Raw genomic sequence first — 18710 nt, forward strand, 5'->3', positions numbered from 1 at the left:
CTCTGAAGCTTGACGTGAACGATACCAGCACGGACCGGGAACACCTGAATGCGGCCTGGAGTGGTGAATCTGGCCTGTTCAATTCTCAAACTCATCCCAACTGTCGACTCCCCCTGCCCATCACCCGACGAAATTGAATAGCAGCCCTCAAAGCCGAGTCAACCACAAACCCAAACGGCTGAGTTAAAGTTGAAGCGCACACGGCGCTCCCAAGCAAAGCAACACCTCAAGCGGGAATCCCAGTCCCGTTCAAGCCGCACCCGGCATGCACGCACGCGGAGACAGTGTGGATATACCGAATCTTGCCGCCCTCAACCCTGAAAAGATGGCTGTCCGGCATCGGCTCCTGCGGCACCGAGCGGTCCAGGCCGGGGAAGCCGAGGAAGATGGAGACGGCGCCCATCTCCTCGTCGACGACGTAGCGGCGGTTGGTGACGACGATGGTCGACGGCAGCCCGAGGCTGCACGTGTTGCCGCCGGCGCCGCGCGGGTCCGTGTACGCGCCGCCCTCGAGCCGCGCGCACGGCGTGCCGAAGGGCACCGCGTAGCTCGCGTTGTCGAAGCGGTTGAAGTAGGCGTCGCCCGCGGCTTGGATCACCGCCCGCGTGTCGCGCTTGTCCGCCGGGATCGGGTCCCAGTTCTCCAGCGAGTTCCTGGGTTCTGCAGGTGAGCTACCTAGTCTGTCTCGTTTCATGCCTTCCCCCTCCCCTCTCCCTGCCCGACCTCAACACATACCAGTGCAGGTAGCCCGTGGCGTTGAAAGCCCAGTCGCCCGGCTTCGTCGCGATCGTCTCGATGAGGCTGGCCTTGTCGTTGGTGAAGACCATGCGCGTGGCAATAACATAGGGCTTGGCTGGGTCGGTGACGATCAGCTCGGTAAAGGTCGCGCACAGCGTGGTGTCGTGGATGCTGCGATTGTGGTCGATTTTCATGGGCTGGGCGAGCACGCCCGTCGTGATGTCGACCGTCTTGTCGCTCTCGGTGTAGTTGAGATTGTCGGCGGTGATGGCTGTCAGCGTCGCCGGCTTGCCCTCGGCCTGGGCTGCCACGTACTTGTCGGTGGCATCGACCAGGAACGTACGGTTGCACGCCGCAGCGGCGCCGGAAGCCAGCGCAGCACCCACAAGCAAGATTCCTCGGAACTTCATTGCTCCTGCTTGCAACTATGGGCCAAAGATCTGCGAAGTGTCTACGGCGCCACCGCGGCGGTGTGCCTGGACGTCTGGCCTAAAGCCTAAATATGCCCCATCGACGCCTATCGACGTGGCAATTATGGTGGCTCATTCCAGAAGAATTGCCGTAAACAGATCGTCGCTTTCGTCAAAGGAAGACTGTCAACTCGGCGGGGCCAGCGCCCAATTGCACATCTGGGGGCTATTTAACCCGAGGCAGATATAGAAAGGGCCCGATCGCTCCCCGCTCGGCAGATCGAGCATGCTGATCATCGAGTGGCTCGGAACATCTCCGGTTGGCGGTGGCGGACTTCTCAATGTGCAGGGCGCTTTGCCCCTTGCATATCCCGCAAAAATGGCGGCAGGGCGTTTCTGGCACCGACTTCAGGAGCTACAAGAAAGGGGTCCAAATACTTTGATTCCGCTCTTCCAGCTTTCGTCTGCTTGGGACGACAGACGCGTGTCATTGAACCCAGAGAGCAGAACTCAATGGCTACTCGACCCCTTGACGCACGGCAGCAGGTTACTGTGACGTCCCGTTGATGCAGGCCATCATCAGACGGACAATCACAGAGATTCATTTCTTCTAGAGCGCTGGCCAGCCATCGGACAAGGCGCAACGGGCACAAACAACGGCTCTGTTGGCAGGGCGGGGTTGCGGATACTGAAGCTTTGAGATCTTCGCGCCATGAACAATGAATTCAGTGTTCTGGAGTTCATCAGCTGTTCTGAAATGAAGAGCATCGGCACCGTGGTGCACCATTCTTTGAATCCGTGACATGCTGAAGGAAAACGTTGTTCATGTTTGGTGGCGTCGAAAACAAAGAGGGCAAGAGATCAGCGGAGCAACAAGTTGTTGTCATTGTTGTCCCCATGGATGAACCCGACAGTTGACTTGTATTGGCCAAGACTCCCGCCTATTATTAAAGACTTGTATATCATGTCGCACAAATTCTCGGCTCAAACTTTCCGACACAGACATCGGAGTGAAAATGGGTTCTCGTGCTAACCAAGCCCGCCGTCCGTCCCGCAGACGGTCCATTGACATCAACATGGAATCGCCGTTGACAAGCATATGCAAGCGAGCTGCGGCGATGATGGCTTCTGGAGAAGCGAATCACAATCGGTGGGAATATGACGAGGAAGAAGATTCTGGGTCTCCTATCCTCGGGCCGTTTTCTGGTCCGTGGACAGGGGTTCCAGTTCCACCCGCTTCACAGGAGGACCACTTGGACACTTCCAGGGTTATGGAAATGCTGATTGAGCAAATCAACAGCGCGATGTCCACGCACCATGTCAGCTCTACTGGTGCTCCGCGAGACAACTGCCAGAAACAAGCGCTCCAAGCGGGAAAAACGGAGGTGAAGCGGTTCGCGGCGGCCAAGGTGACGACAGTTGAAGCTGAGGCCCCGACGCCTGCGAAGGCAGAAGTATGCGGTGTTCCAGGCAATCGCCCCGCGCTTCGGCGGATGGCCCGTGGTGTCACGGTGTCGCGGTTGACTGGCATTACAAGCGAGCTTGAGCCGGCGCAGGGAACCTGTCCCACCTCAGCTGCGAAGAACGTACCTGGTACTTACGTAGTAGACATTCAATGTCCCCTCTCTAATGTAAGCAATACACGCTGTAAGAGCATCACAAGCGTCACATTCCACCAAGATCCATATGTAACTTCCCACCCCTTCCATGTTGTTTTATGTACACTCTCCACCGTCCACCGCGTCGTGGCCGGCAAGCCGGGGACAAGTGGGTCTCAATACCGGCTCGACCTGCCTCATCCGGAAATAGATTGGGGAGTCCCCGGCTTCCGTCGGAGACCCGAATCGGACCGTGCGATCGAAGGCCGTGACTCATACACTCCGTAGTACGTATGCAACCGCTGGCCTCGACAGCCTCAACGGCCACAGCACCACTCTCCCCCGTCTCAAGACACATCGTGCAACAGACCGCGGAAGATGACCAACTCGTCAGAAGCCTCACAGCCGGCCCCGGCTTCCACTCCGTCACTGCTACCGGAAGAGCCGGCGCTTCCGAAGGGCTACACCCTCCACTCCGGCTACCCGCCCGTCCCGGACTACCTACACCTGCGCGCCGCGGCCGGCTTGTCGCCCAAAACACCCGCCCAAGCCGCTCCCGTCGCGCGCAACAGCTGGTACGGCTGCTACGTCACCTACACGCCGCCAGACAGCCCAGACAGCGAAACCACCGCCTCCGCCTCCCCCGCCAGCAACAGCAGCAGCAGCTCCCCGACCATCGTGGCGATGGGCCGCATCATCGCCGACGGCGGCTGGTACTTCCACGTGACCGACATGGCGGTGCTGCCGGCGCACCAGCGCCGGGGGCTCGGCGGCGCCGTGCTGAGGCACCTGCTGGCGCGCATCAGGACGCACGCGCCGCGGGGCGAGGGCGGCGTCGGCGGCGCCTATGTCACGCTGTTTGCGGACGCGCCGGGCCGCCGGCTGTACGCGCGCAACGGGTTCGTCGAGACCGCGCCCGGCCAGGTCGGGATGATGATGCCTATGGGGTGGGAGGGGCGGTGAGGTGGGTGGATTGGGATGGGCTGGGGAGGACTGGGATGAGCTGGAGTGTGGGCGTTGGGGATAGAGGATGTGAGTGGTGGAGTGTGGACTTACGAGTGAACTGATGTTGAATCAGGTCTAGCTGCCCTATTCATGTTGTAAGAGTTGTCAGAACCAGCCTAGCCCGGGGTAGCGGGCCGGCCCACCGAGATTAGGATCCACCGGCTTGATGCCCAACTGCCGCCTAAGACGGGGCTCCTGATCAGGAGAACTCTCCTACAATACAATATCTTCAACACTACAATTGATCCTAGTTATATACATTACTTACATCGTAATAGCTTCATCTTCCTAAGCCTATATAGCGGTTCCAACAATTAAGAGTCTCATTGGCTTAAAAACCTAGCCCTATCTCTAAGTATATAGCCCTATATATAGCGTTTAGTAGCAACTACTATATCTTCGAAGGCTAATATAAAGATCAATATTATCCTAGCTAGCTTAGATAACTAGGTAGCTTAGAACTGTAAGTTCATTAATAAGGCTAAGTATCTCGACCTACTCGACTATTTCGAGGGTAAGGCGGAGCTCCTCCTAAAGCCTATACTAGCTAATACCTACGATCTCACTTATAAGTGTATCTAGCGTAAGCTCTAGGAATATATCGTCGAACTATAGGCTTCTACGCTAGCTATAGCTATAGGAGCTATAGCCAATGTAGAAGCTCTAGCCGATCTAGGAGCGCCTACTATAGGCGAGTAGCGGCCTAGTACTACCTCTATAGCCTAGGATAACGATATAAACTCCCCGACCCTCTCTAAGAACGAGGGTCTATAAAAGCAGTTTAGTGTTAAGGCACTAAACGGCTATTAGAGGAAGCTCTATAATGAAAGGGAAAAATGGTTTAATAACAATATCGCTATCGTTATTATATAGGTTAAGAAAGATCTAGATCGTAAATATAAGGACTATAAACACTAGACTAATTACTTTACTTAGATACTAACCTTTATAACCACTATAGTAGTAGCTAACTATTGGTCTATCTACTTTATAGAATATACTGACCTTTGAACGTAGTATAATAATTTTAAGAAGATCGTTTAACTAACTATCGAGACGATAACCGAGCTTCAAATATATATTTATATCTACCTCAATATATTTAAATACCCTAGGAATATATATATTAAGGAGGCTAATTTCGAGAGGTAGCTCGTTAAATAGAAGAGCCTAATAGATAAGGCCTCCCTCTAGAAGATAAGTAAAACGAAAGATCCTAGCCTATAGTTCAATGAATTAATAGCTATACTAGAGAAGCTATTTCTAAGCTTTATTTCCCTCTATACTATAAGTAAAATAGAGATCTTTAAGAAACTAACCTTTTAAGGTATAGCTATAGAAGTCTATAAAGGTATATATCTATTCTTTGAGAAGGTATCTAACTATATAGGGAAAGGATCCTTCCTAATATATAGCTCTAAAGAGAAAGAAAATAAGGACCCTAAGCAACTAGAAGATTAGGAGGATTGCCCTAGGCGCTAAACTAGTTATAAAGAGGGAGCTAAAATTAGCCGATCCTACTCTAAATATAAGCTAAATATACCTATAGCTCCTAGTACCTTTATAAGGTCTTTAAGTATATTAAGGAAGTGCTATATCTACAATTACTTCTATCTAACTAAGTAGTACTACTACTTAAACCTTAAGAGTATATTGCCTAGGTAGAAACCTAGAGAATACGTTAAAGCTTATATAGAGGCCAATTTAAAGGCTAATTCAACTCTATAAGCAAAGGCTAATAGGCTCTAGATAAAGAGGTCTAGAAGTAGCTTTGCTAACAATGTAAAGAGCGATATAGGCAAAGATCCGCTATCGCATTGACTAGCCGACTACTTTAAAAGAGCTATAGCTACGTTCCTAACGAAGGAGCCTAAGGTCCTCGAAGTGGATATAGCAGATGCTAACGCCTCTAAAGAGGGCACTGCTCCTAAAGAGAGTACTACCTAGGAAGAGGGTACTACCCCTAAAGTAGGTATCGCCCCTAATATAGGCAACGCCTCCGACGTAGGCATCAACATTATAGCGATATTTAGCTACTAGTATATTATAAGAATATAGTAGTAGAGAGCTATAGGCAAATGTATAGTAAGCTTTGCTATAATCCTAGCTATATTCTAGGTAGGCTAGAGATACCCTCTAATTAACTTAGTAATCCTAGATTTAGGGTCAACTATTTATATTACTAACTATCTAAGTAGGTTTAAAAGGCCTTCTAAGTTGGCTATGTCTAATGACTATATTTAGGTAAGCGAATACCCTATTTAGATTAAAGGATATCGCGAGATAGATATTAAACTATAGAACGACGAAGGTGTTATAGTCCTTATACTATATAATATAGCTTACTATCTAACCTTCGTATATAATATCGTATTGTTAGAGTAGCTTAATCGACGAGGGATCTAGTAGGACAATAGGCTAGAGAGTACACTAAACTACCCACTTAGGCGCTAAGATTATATACTCTTTAGATATACTACGAAGAAGCTCTAACAATATATCTTTAAATATATATTCGAAGACTATATACCTATGGCCTTTGCCGCCTAAACAAAGAGACTTAATCGCTAGGCTCGCTATATAGAGAGTATAGTAAATACTATAACTTAGTACCTACATCTTAGCTATATAGGCCTAAGAGCCTTTGAACACTTTGTCAATTATTTATAAGGAGGGTATATTAAAGGCGTACCAACGTTCGAATATAACGGCTATAGCTTTAGCAAGTTAAAACGTAGGCCTAACCGTATTCCTAGGCCATTGAACTATAGCCTAGGCGATAGGATCGCTCTAGATTTATACCCTTTCTAGGAAGGCTAATAGCGCTTTAAACATCTACTATTAGCGATAGATCGCTATTCAAGTATAATATAGGACTACTATCTATATAATTATAAGGCGCTAGGCATCCTAGTAGCTATTAAATACCTCGCTATACTGCTTAAAAGGCAGTATTAGCTATGTATCAAGGTCCTAGAGTATAACAACGAATTTATATAGGCAAGCGCTATTACTACCTAGGTAGAGAGATAAGGTATTCGAATAGAGCCTTTAGCGCCTAATATACCTATATAGAACAAAGGCGCTAAACGCTTAGGGGGTATAATTAAGGAGAAGGCTAGAACAATAGCTATTGGTATATAGTTGCTAGGGCAACTATAACTAAAAGTTATAAGAGCTACGGTATATCTCTATAATAAGATACTATCTTTAATAACAGAGTAGATAACGCTACTAGATCGCTTTTATACTTTCTTTGCTAAGAGAGATAGCCTAAGAGCCTTAGAGTATAAGCTATACTAAGGCATTTAAAGGTCTACGATTATAAGGCATTCGCTATAATAGATACCGCTAAGAAGAAAGAAAGGCGCCTCGAATAGTTCTAGCTAAGAGCTTAGATTAGCTACTTTATAGGATACAATTCCTTAAACATCTATTATATCTAGAACCCTATTACCAACTAAATAGTATATATATACAATATAATCTTTGACGAAAAGTAGGTATACCTAGGCGATCTAAAGCTTATAGTGTAAGATATTCCCTAGATAGACTTTAAAGAGCTAAAGCGCTAGCTTAATACTAAAGGCGCTAATAATATCGATTAGCTAGATAATAACAATCTTACGCCTATAGCTAAGGAAGAGGATATAATAGAGGCGTTTAATATACCTTTAACAACCTTCGAAGAACTAGAGGAGAGCCTAGCTACTATCAAAGAAGCATTAGATATGTAACGTACTAGCCTTGTAGCGTTCTGTAGACAAGCGTACAATGTTCTATTCAACTACTTTAAGGAAAGGAAAAGGAGAAGTATAGGCTACGGTCCTTGTATATAGAGTTTTCAGGGGCTCGCGAAGTGGGTTTGGGCCAACGTTATTCTAGGCACGAGGCGGGCCTGCTACGGGGCCGCCCTAGGGCCGCTACAGATCCTAGGTGTAGCCCCTATATACCTAGCCTAGGTATAGCCTAGTCCGTAATATACCCCCCCCGCCCCGCTAGGCGGTCGAGTTAGGGTATATACAACGCTATATCGAGCATCGGCGTAGTTGGGTTTAAGGTAGTTGCCTGCTAAGGTCTTGCTATTCGTAGCCGTCCTACTGCCTAGGCTCAAGTTGTTTGTTTACGTCGCCTTGGCAAGCCGCTAATTAGCCCCCTCCTCTCCTTGTACGTTTATATAGAGCAACTACGCTATATCGGGTGTACCTACTGATTATATACAATTTGACCTTGCTTGTCGCTATTAAAAGCCCCTTTTCTCGTATAACCCGACTTTCTTACGTTTCCCTCCTACATTTAATGCGTATATCCCCCTTCTCTTTCGTAATTTAGTTTCTTCCCTCTTCGTACGCTAACAACGTCCCTCTATCCTACCTCGTATATATTCCCCTCCTCCTATATTCTCTCCGCGTATCTGTCTATATCCTCGAGCGTGCTACTCATTTTCGCCTTGGCTCTAGCCAAAGTCTTTTCGTCCTTCGCCCCGATAGCGATATAGTTCCTAAAACTCGCTTATCGTATTCGTATATAGGATCGCTAAAATGTTAGTCGCTACCGCTGCTCTTGGAGGTAGGGGCGTAGGCTACTATCCTAGCGACGATAATAACGAAGACTATAATATAAGTGCCTTTAGGATAATCTCGTTGTAGATCTAAGTTGCTTACTAACTACGATGTTATAAAACTGAAATAATCGCTAGAAGAATGACAAACTGTCGATTAGTAGGTTCATTGTCGAGGGAGACTTCGACAACGAGGAAAATAAACTACTCCCCGATAAAGGAGAGTTCTATATATAGTACATCGCTCACCTCCTTAGTAGTACTAAGGTCGAATATACCCCTAGCTATGGCAAATCCTATAAAGAATGTCGTAGGGCCTATACGATATACGAGTAGGACTTTGTATTATAGGCAATAAACCCTTGCCTTTGGTCTAGTCTAAAGAAAATTCTTAAAGTATATAATATAGGCTAGGCTATTGAGACCTCTGTCTAGAAGAAGACGAGCTCGTAGCTCGCTTACTATATAGTCCTTAAATGTGAATTCCAGAAGTTGGCTTAGTCTTTCTAGACTACTTTTAACAACGTATAGGTGTACTATGTCCTTGCTTAGCTAGCACTGCTTCCCTTGTCTACTACTGAGCGGACCCCGACTTATATTGTCCCTTAGACCCTAGTTGCCTCCCCCGCTACACTAAGCCGCTATAGGGCCCTAGTGCCCTATAATCTACCTACTTCCTCCTTAGACGCTTCTATTTAGCTAGCTATCCATTTAACTTATCGCCTAATAAGTAATGAGGAAGCCTACTAACGTAAAATACGTTACTTGGTCGACATTATTATAACTATTGTTAATACCAATAACCGTTTTGTCGACTATATTTTAAGTTCGCTATAGTCTAGCCCCTTTTTGTAGGGCGGCTATAGTTCGACTCCTACTAGGTACGACATTGCCTTAGTCCCCTTCGCCCTACGTCCCTAGCGCTATTCGTCTTTACTTACCGAGGACCTTATATACGTCCGCTATAAATACGTTGATCCTCTTCCCTAGACCTCTAGTAGGTCTAATAGGTAGCTAATTATAGAGGTACTCTCGTCGTTAGATAAAGGTGCTATATACTCGCCTACTAGCGACCTAATACTGTTTGGAGACGAAGAGGCTATAGAGTAGGGCTAGAGACGGCTTTGTCTCCTATTGTAGCCTTGTCCCCGTTTTATCCTATGCCTCGACCCTCTGTTAAACCAACTTATCGACTAGAATAGTTGTAGTAATTTTGATATCCGCCCTTGTCCTACCTCGGAGATCTTAGAGTAGGTTATATATTGGCCGTCAACCTTGCCTCCTATTAGTTTATACCTAGGTATCCTATAGTACTATAGGGTTGACGCTAGGGTAAGGCTAGAGGACTACCTATATTTAAGGAAGTAGACTTAGTTAGTGTATTAGGATCTCTCTACGTTTATATTTCTTTTGTCGTCTTTTTATAATAAGGCTATAGCTAGATGTATTAAGGTGACTATGTACCTAGTGGTACTACTAAGCTATATTTGTCCTATTATAGTTATTTCTTATAGGGTAGTTAGTATATAAATATAACGTTTTCCCTTTCGCCTTCTATTCGATATTGGCCTATCGTTGTATCGTATATCTCCCTATTTCCGTTTGAACTTATTGAGTATAACGGTGTCTAAGAAGTTCTCTAGAGGCTCCTATATTAGTTTGTTGTAACCTACCTACTTAACGTATATATCGTAGTTCTTCCCTTTCCCTTTTATATTCTAAGCTTTAAGGATCGCCTCTACCCTATGCTTCTACTATAGGACGCCCTCCTTCGATATAACTTATATAGGGTCTAGCCACTTATCTATAACCTTTTACAAAGAGAGCGGATTAGAGGCCGCTCGCTTAACTAGATTAATATAGAAGGTCGGGTATAGGCTATATAGCATATCGAGTGTTATTGTCAAAGGAGTAGGTATAGTAATTACCTTATACTTAGCGTTTAGCTAATCAAGTTTTTTACTAGGGCGGTTCGTCTTTATATTGTATAGGGAGAGCTATACCTTGTCCTTTACCTTGAACTGTTCGACTAGATAGTAGGAACGGTTTATATTTACCTACTGCCATTGCTATATATATACGATAGTAGCTTGTATCTACTCTATCTCCTCCTTTAAGTGGCGTAGGAATTGAGCGGTACAACCCTTTAGGGACGCTATAGACGTTGTTAAGATCGTAATAAGCTATATAGGGCTTATATCGAACCTATAGAGGAGGTAGTTTAGGCTTACCCCGATTATAGATAAGTCCTTATTATTAAGTGTAAACTGATAAGCTAGGAGGTGCTTAGGCTAGTTGTATTATATAAAGGAGACGAAGATCTAGAGGATCGCCTATACTTCCTAATTGACCTACTTTATACCCCTATCTGTCTAGGGATAGTAAGAGGTCGATAGGAGCTGCTCTACCCCTATTGCCTTATATAGTATAGTCTAGAACCTACTTAGCTAGTCCGACCTATAGTTGGTTATAATCTAGGTCGGGAACCTATAGAAGCGCTACTAGACGTCGTAGAACTATAGAGTGTACTTCTCTACTCCTATTAAGTATATAGCTTCGAGCTATATATATTTAGAAAGGCGGTTGGTAATTACTATAAGGTAGCGAGGCGCCTTCCTATTTCTTATAGGGAGGTCGGTTATAAAGTCGATAGAGATCTGTTTCTAAAAGTGGTTAGGAATAGGCAAGGGCTGTAAAAGCCTTTAACACAACTGTCTAGAGATCTTGCTTTGGCGGCACTGGTTATAGTTTTAGATAAACCGCTTTATATTGGATGATATAAGGTCCCAATGGTAATCCCTTTAGAATATCTTAAATAGCCTATTATAGCCTAGGTACCCTAATATAGTCGAATTATAGATCTGTTAAATGATTATAGTAGTTAGAGGCTCTTATATAGGGAGCTAGAGCTAGCTATAGAATAGGAGTGCGCCTTATATATTAAAGGAATAGTCTATAATCTAGGTCTATACTATATTCGCCTCCTTTAGAAACTTCTAGGCCCTATTGTAAATAGCTTAGAGCTAATGAGTATAGTGTTTGTCTTCGACAATACCCTTGTCCTATAGGGTAGCTAGTTGCTTATCTTCGAAGAGTGTCTCTTCTATAGGTAGCCTAGCCTCCTCCTATATACTAGTCTAGTATACCTTGATTAGAGGGAGTAGCTAGGTAATACGCTAGCTATCCTTAGGCTCGTCCTATTTACATTGGGAGAGTATATCTAGGTACGAGGCCTAGGATCCTAGTCGATACTTTAGCTCAAAGTTGAATAAGGAGAACGTCTTCGCCTATTAGGCCTACTATTTACTGATTAAATATAGCTAGGAGAAGTATTTGAGGTTCTTATAATTAGTTAGGATAGTAAAGAGGGCTACTATACTCTAAAGCTCTATCGACTAGGCCTTAAAATAAGAGATAATAGCTAATAGCTCCTTATTATAGATAGTATAGTTATATTTGGCTAGGCTTAGTTTCGTAGAATAGTAGGCTATAGGGTAAAGAACCTTGTCCTCTCTCTACTAGGACAAATATCTGCCTAGTGCTATACTAGAATAGTCCGCTTCTACGATCGTCTCTCTCTTAGGATCCTACTGAGCAAGGATCGGCTTTGATATAAACGTAGCCTTAAGTACGTCGAAGGCGTCTTATTCCTCTTTGCCCTAGCGGAACAGAACATTCTTATAGGTAAGGCGTATCAATAGGGCCGCCTTTTTAGAGAAGTTAGGGATAAAGTTGCGATAGAAGTTAGCGAATCTAAGGAAGCTTTATACTCCTTGGACCCTATAGGGCGCCTTCTATTCGTAGATAGCCTTGATCTTCTTAGGGTTAGGGCAGATATAGACTCCTACCTCTACAATGTACCCTAGGTACTTGACCTCCTTTACTATAAAGGCGTATTTCTTAAGGTCTAGGTTGAGACCTATATCCCTTAGTCTATAGAGGACTTTATATACCTTCCTTATATAGTCCTTCTAGCTCCTGCTCGAATATACCTAGATATCGTCGAGGTATATCGTTATATAGTCTCCTAGTATTAGACTAAGGGCGTTGTTGATATATCTTTAGAATATTATAGGAGTATTTATAAGCTCGAAGGGGTAAACTAGCTATTCGAATAGTCTAAACCTTATACGAAACGCTATAAGGTGCTCGTCCCCCTTAGCTATCCGGATACAGTAGAACGTGGCCCTAACGTCTAGCTTCGTAAGCCATTTAGCTCTAGCTAGGGACCGAAGAGTCTCCTTAATTAGGGGAAGCGGGTACTAGTCTTGCTTAGTGATCTTGTTTAGGGCTTAGTAGTCTATATAAAACCTCTATCCTCCTCCTAGCTTCTTTATAAGAAGGACGAGGGTAGCTACTAATAAGGAGCTTACCTAGATCTATCTCTTATCTATTAGGTCTACAACCTACTTTTAAATCTCTAAGAGGTAGTCCCTTAGTATATTATATAAAGGCTCCTAAGGGAGTTTAGGAGGTTTCCTATCTAGGCCTATCTTAAGGCGAATGTAATAGTCGGCTTTCCTCTAATAGGGAGGTAAGCTATTCGCCTTTTCTTTGTCGAAAAGATTAGCGAAGTCGTATAGCTCCTTCGGCAAGGCGACCCTCGGGTCTAGGTTGGCCTAGGGCTAGGAGATAGCTATTTCTAGGATAGTAGTTATCTTATAGATACTAGTGACGAGGAATATATCCTAGGTCCCTTTAGACTTCTTCTTCTATACTCTATAGGCTAGGCCTATAAACACTATATCTATAATTTAGGTAGTATTAGTCTTCTTCTAATATAAAGAGTATTCATATATCTATAATCCCCTTTACGAATTGACAGTAAGGACCCTATTAGTAGAGTCTAGTGTAATTCTACAATAGTTTATCTAGAGGAGCCTTAAGATAACGTTATAGGCTAGCCCTAAGACTATATAGAATATAGTAGCACTTATCTATCTATCGATATCCATTGTAATATAGGCGATATATATAATCTTCTTTATAATTTATACCCCTTTGACAACAACGCTTAGGGTATAGGGGGTCGGTAGACTCGTCTACTTAATCTTTAATCTCTGATATACCCTTTCGCTAATAGCTCTATAGCTCTAGTACCTATTGTCCATTTATATATTTATAAAACTAAAGGAGTTTAGGAAGACTAGGATAAGGAAGAGGGGTTTATCCATTCTCTTTCTAATCTCTATAAACTTATTCTATAAGTGGTTAGGTCCTTTCGGCCCTTATATAGGACTTTGTATAGGGGCTACTCTTTTCCTTCCTCCTCCTTGGAGGAGGAGTCCTCCTCTACCTAGTCCTTGGCCTTCAATTTATTGATATCGATTTAAGGAACTAGCCTCTTAGCCAAGGCGAAGGGATAGGCGGCTACAAAGTGACCTTAGTACCTATAACGGATATAGGCCCTAGCCTACTAATATACTATATATACCTTGTCATTTACCTACTTCGCCTATAGTGTATTCGCACTTTGTTTTTCCTTCTCTTTACTACTACTTTCCTCTACGACCCTTGTTGACTCCCCCCTAGACGGGGGTAGTATAGGCTACGTTGATCCTAGTCATCGGTATATCTCTATCTATATCCTTCTCTATATCTATATTAGGCCTAGGCCGCTTGCCCCACTATCGCTAGGGCTTCTCCTCTATAGCAAAGGCCTCTAGGTCGATAGCGATCTTATAGTACCTCGCGATAGCTATAGTATAATCGTTCTATAGGACCCCCCAACCTACTATATTGTACTTCAACTTTAAGGAGAGGCATTGTTATAGCTTAATAAGCTATATCTCGTCGCTCTAATTAAGTCCTCTAGCCTTCGATAGCTTCGCTTCGAAGCGAACAATAAAGGAGGAGAACAGCTCGTTGTCTCTTTAGCGAAGTATATCTAGCTCTATTAAGGCTATAATCTGCTTATAGAAGTCTATATAGATCGTTGTAAAGTACTCAAGGAACGCTCCTAGATCGTAGTTGTAGCTAGGCCCTCTAGATTCGTAGAAGGCTACGACCTTGGCCTAGACCCCTTAGCTAAGGTTACCCTAGACGAACACCTATTGGTCGTAGGAGCCCCCGATAAAGTCCTAGTCTACTACTAGGATATACGCTATCGTAGCCTTCTAGGTAGCGAAGAGCTCCTTTTTACTATCGAAGGGTTGTCCTATAAAGAGGCGCTTCCGCTATGTCCTAGGGGCGATCGTAGCTACAACGTCGGCTATTAGAACCAGGGTATTGGCCGCTATAGCGGCGTTTATAGTTTAGGCTATAGTAATCTAGGCTACATAGAGTTCTTCGATAGTTACGTTCTAACGAGCGATCGTCTCTTATAGGTGCTGAAAGTGCTTACGAACCTAATCTAGGTCTAGAGCTTATAGGATGCTAGAGTGGTTTATAGTGGTATCTGGTCCGCTCGGTGCTAGCGTCGAGACGTTAGGCGTACTTATCTCGTCTACGCTTAGAAGTAGCGAATGCTCTATCGGTATAAAGGTAGTTGAACTGTAACGTACTAGCTTTATAGCATTCTATAGACAAGCGTACAATGTTCTATTCAACTACCTTAAGGAAAAGAAAAGAAGAAGTATAGGCTATAGTCCTTATGCGTAGAGTTTTTAGGGGCTCGCGGAGTGGATTTAGGCCAACGTTATTCCGGGCACGAGGCGGGCCCGCCACGGGGCCGCCCCGGGGCCGCCGCGGATCCTGGGCGCAGCCCCCACATACCTAGCCCGGGTATAGCCCGGTCTATAACAAGATACTATTATAGTAAAAGGCGATACTATAGGCACCTTCCTAGAGTTCTAATATCCAACTCCTCCGCCTACTCCGCTAAGCGCCTTGATTATAGCTACCTTCCTAGGTTCACGTTCACCCAAAGCCTCTAAAGGAGCATTCCAACTATAGGAGGCCGCCTTTAATATAGGAATATTAGGCCTTAGAGCTACCGAATATAGATACTTAAGGAGGGTCCTTCGTATAGAGGAAGAGAGAGAAGAACTTGCCTAAAAGAGTAAAAAGAAGGCTAAGAAGGTAGTCGATACTATTAAAAAGGAAGATAGCGGCACTAAAAGGATCTCCTAAGAAGAAGTCGATCACCTATAGAAAGAAGGTAAGCTTAGATCTATCTACTAGTCGATGCTCTCGCCTATACCTCGATAGTACTCTAAATTTAAAGATCACCTACTAGGCCAACTGTTCCTAGAAGCTAAACGCAATTATCTCTAAAGCTACGAAGCAATAGGCTCCTAGGAAGAGATTCGCTACTATAATAAAGAGGTCTAAAGTAAGTAGATCCTAGATTGTATATAGGTATATATCTATATATTCAATAAAAGTAGGTACTTCGTTAAATATAAAGCGAAGCTAGTAGTATATAGCGATTAGCAAAAGAAGAGGTTTGCTAAAGAGAACTATATAGCTAGACTCGCTATATAATCCTTTAGAATAGTGCTTACTACTATAGCAAGGTTCGACTTAGAACTAAAGTAGTTTAATATAGTCAACGCTTTTGTCAACGTAAAGATCAATAAGGATATTTATATAGTGGATTAGGGTGATAGGCTACCTAGATATAGGGGGACCTAGTTTTTCTGCTTTTCTATTTGTCTTAGAGCGTTATATTTGTTGTTAGGGGGTCTAGCCCTCTGATTATATATATTTAAGTAGGCTAAGCCTATCTTCTTTATTATTAAGTAAGACATTAAGCAGTTATTAATATACGTTCGTTGACACTACGTTGGTGGTCCTCCTTCTTCTAGGAAGGCTATTGAGCCTCTCCTTTCGTTGTTCTACCTTTGTCTAGACGATAGGCATTCGAGCTGTTGAGCTCTGACTATATTCTTATTGTCTTTTGTCTTTCTGCTATATCCCACTAGACGTATCTGAGCTACGTGTCTTCCCTTTAGGAGACATCCTTCCTACCACTCGATACGCACTATCTTCATCCGTCCAGAGGTACACTACATTCCTTTAGGAGCTATCTCGTGCGCCTGATCCTAGGTGTGGTGGGGTAGGTTGGTGTAGAGGTTTTACACCATTTCAATAGAGATACTATATAGCTATTGTAAGCTAGGAACTATCTTAAAGCTAAAGAAGGCGCTCTATAGCCTATAAAAGTCTCCTCTCCTCTAGTAACAAGAGCTAATGGCTACCCTAAGGAACTTAGGGTTCTAGGCTATACTATAAAAGCCCTATATTATAATGAATAAAGGTATTATTATCTTCTTCTATATAGATAATATCGTCTTCGTTTACTAGAAGATAGATCAATACTAAGCTAACAAAGTGATTAGCTAGCTATAAGAAAAGTATAAACTTATAGGAGGAGATAACCTCCTATAGTTCTTAGATATAGAGATTTATTACGATTATAAGAGGCGTTTAATTTAGCTTAGCTAGACAGTATATATTAAGAAGATTGTAAGGTTAGCCTAGGAAGAAGGAGAGCTAGAGACTCTAATAGCTAAGGGCGAACTACTCCTATATAACGATATTACTAGCTATAGCTCTGTTGAACTCTATTAAAGGAAAGTCGGCTTAATCCTATATATAGCCGTCAATATACGCCTAGACATTGCCTTTATAGCCTCTAAGCTTATATAGTTCAATTAGAACCTAGGACTAGAATACCACTGTATAGCTAATCAAGTATTATAATACCTTTATCGAACGAGGTTCTAGGCCCTCTAGCTAGGAGGAGGAGATATCCTAATTATAGCTAGCGATACTAGCTTCGCTAATAATAGTATCGATTGTAAAAGCTTATAAGGTTACACTATTATCCTATTTAAAGGGCTAATCGCCTAGCGAACTAATAAGTAGGATATAGTAACTATATCGACTATAGAGGCAGAGTTATTAGTACTTATATAGGTAGTAAAAGAAGGTATATTCCTTTAACGCCTATTGGAGGTACTAGAGATCTATCTAGATAACAAGATACTATCGATCTAATATAATAACAAGTAGACGATTTAGCTAATCAACGCTAAGATACCTATACTATAGACAAAGCTAAGATACGTCGACATTTATAACCATTAGCTATACTAAGAAGCTTAGAACAAGAGGGTTAGCGTAGATTATATACCTTTGAACTAGATGTTGGCCAACGGTCTAACGAAGGCGTTAGAACTAGAGCCCTATAGGAAGTTTATAGAAATGCTTAATCTAATGGATATCTAGGCCCTTATCGAAATCCGTGCCTATTAGGTGGCGTAGAAGGAAGAAATATAGGGCTAGAAGAAGGCTCTAGCTAAACAGAAAGTTCGGTTTATAATATGATATATAGGATTAAGAAGGGCAAGCGCACTAGGCTCGGTGGATTAGGGCGAAGGCGGAAGGACCTCAACACTATAGAATTGCTAGATTAGGAAGGACGTAGTATTGGGAATAGCTTTATAGATTACTGGATTTGGTAGGCTAGAGCCGGAGGCTCGACCTAGGGGGGTGTGTTAGAACTAGCCTAGCCTAGGGTAGCGGGCCGGCCTACTGAGATTAGGATCTACCGGCTTGATACCCAACTGCCACCTAAGACAGGGCTCCTGATTAGGAGAACTCTCCTACAATACAACATCTTCAATACCACGATTGATCCCAGTTATATGCATTGCTTGCATTGTAATAGCTTCATCTTCCTAAGCCTGCGTAGCAGTTCCAACAAGAGTACCAACAGTATAGACAGAAGCATAGACAAATCTTACTGCAGGCCGGCATATGCCACAACAATCAGGAGGGGCCTAAGAGTCACTCGGTGTCTGCTCATCCAGACCAGAATTCAATGGGGGGCACAAGAATGTCATCAACGAGATGCGAGGCAACGTTTCTTGCAACTCGGTTCTGATTTACACTGCAACAGGGACACTAGGCGCTTAATTACTGCGTTCACTGCACTTAACTTGGGGGATGCTACGGTATGCTGCGAGGAGCCCGCCAGAGCATAGGGTTGGAAGTTGACTCGGAACAGTAACCGCAAGTGGCAAATGTTGTATGTACGGATTATTCTGTTGAATGCCGTAGATCTCCATATCGTGCCCCTGGAAACAGTTGGTCTCGAGTCCCCAGGCCCCTGGCCAGGGCACCAGGGCCCGCAGGGCCGGGGTCGTCGGCCATGCGCCACCACGAGGGGCCGTGCCGAAGTCTCGCATTTTCGGCCCAGCCCTACGAGTGCGATCCGACAAATAAGATTGTCCCAACGGATCCGAGCATCGCATTACCTGCAGGAAGGCGATTGGTGTGGCTACGGGGTACAGAGGCAAACTATTCCGTATTCTGTTCACTACTGTGAATGTACCAGGCATACATGATACGCATCATCCATCATCACAATGCCACATCAGGTTTGCACCTCGCCAGGGCATCAGAAGTACACTCTTCTGCGGCGGTTAACTCTAAAGCTGAGTTGTCCTC

General features: G+C 44.1%; 2 protein-coding genes across 2 annotated transcripts; one reads left to right on the forward strand and one right to left on the reverse strand.

The window, feature by feature from the left end:
- Positions 1–226: 226 nt before the first annotated feature.
- THITE_2142713 (uncharacterized protein) lies at positions 227–1148 on the reverse strand (the record flags this gene model as incomplete). The annotated part of the gene is made up of 2 exons (XM_003651223.1): positions 227–653; positions 736–1148. The coding sequence occupies 2 exons, from the start codon at positions 1146–1148 to the stop codon at positions 227–229; spliced, it is 840 nt and encodes a 279-aa protein (XP_003651271.1).
- A 1976-nt stretch (positions 1149–3124) lies between these two features.
- Positions 3125–3709, forward strand: THITE_2043428 (uncharacterized protein; the record flags this gene model as incomplete). Its single annotated transcript, XM_003651224.1, has 1 exon — positions 3125–3709. The coding sequence occupies one exon, from the start codon at positions 3125–3127 to the stop codon at positions 3707–3709; it is 585 nt and encodes a 194-aa protein (XP_003651272.1).
- Between the last annotated feature and the right edge of the window lie 15001 nt (positions 3710–18710).

This window comes from Thermothielavioides terrestris, chromosome 2, assembly GCF_000226115.1.
Source record: "Thermothielavioides terrestris NRRL 8126 chromosome 2, complete sequence".
Lineage (NCBI taxonomy): Eukaryota > Fungi > Ascomycota > Sordariomycetes > Sordariales > Chaetomiaceae > Thermothielavioides > Thermothielavioides terrestris.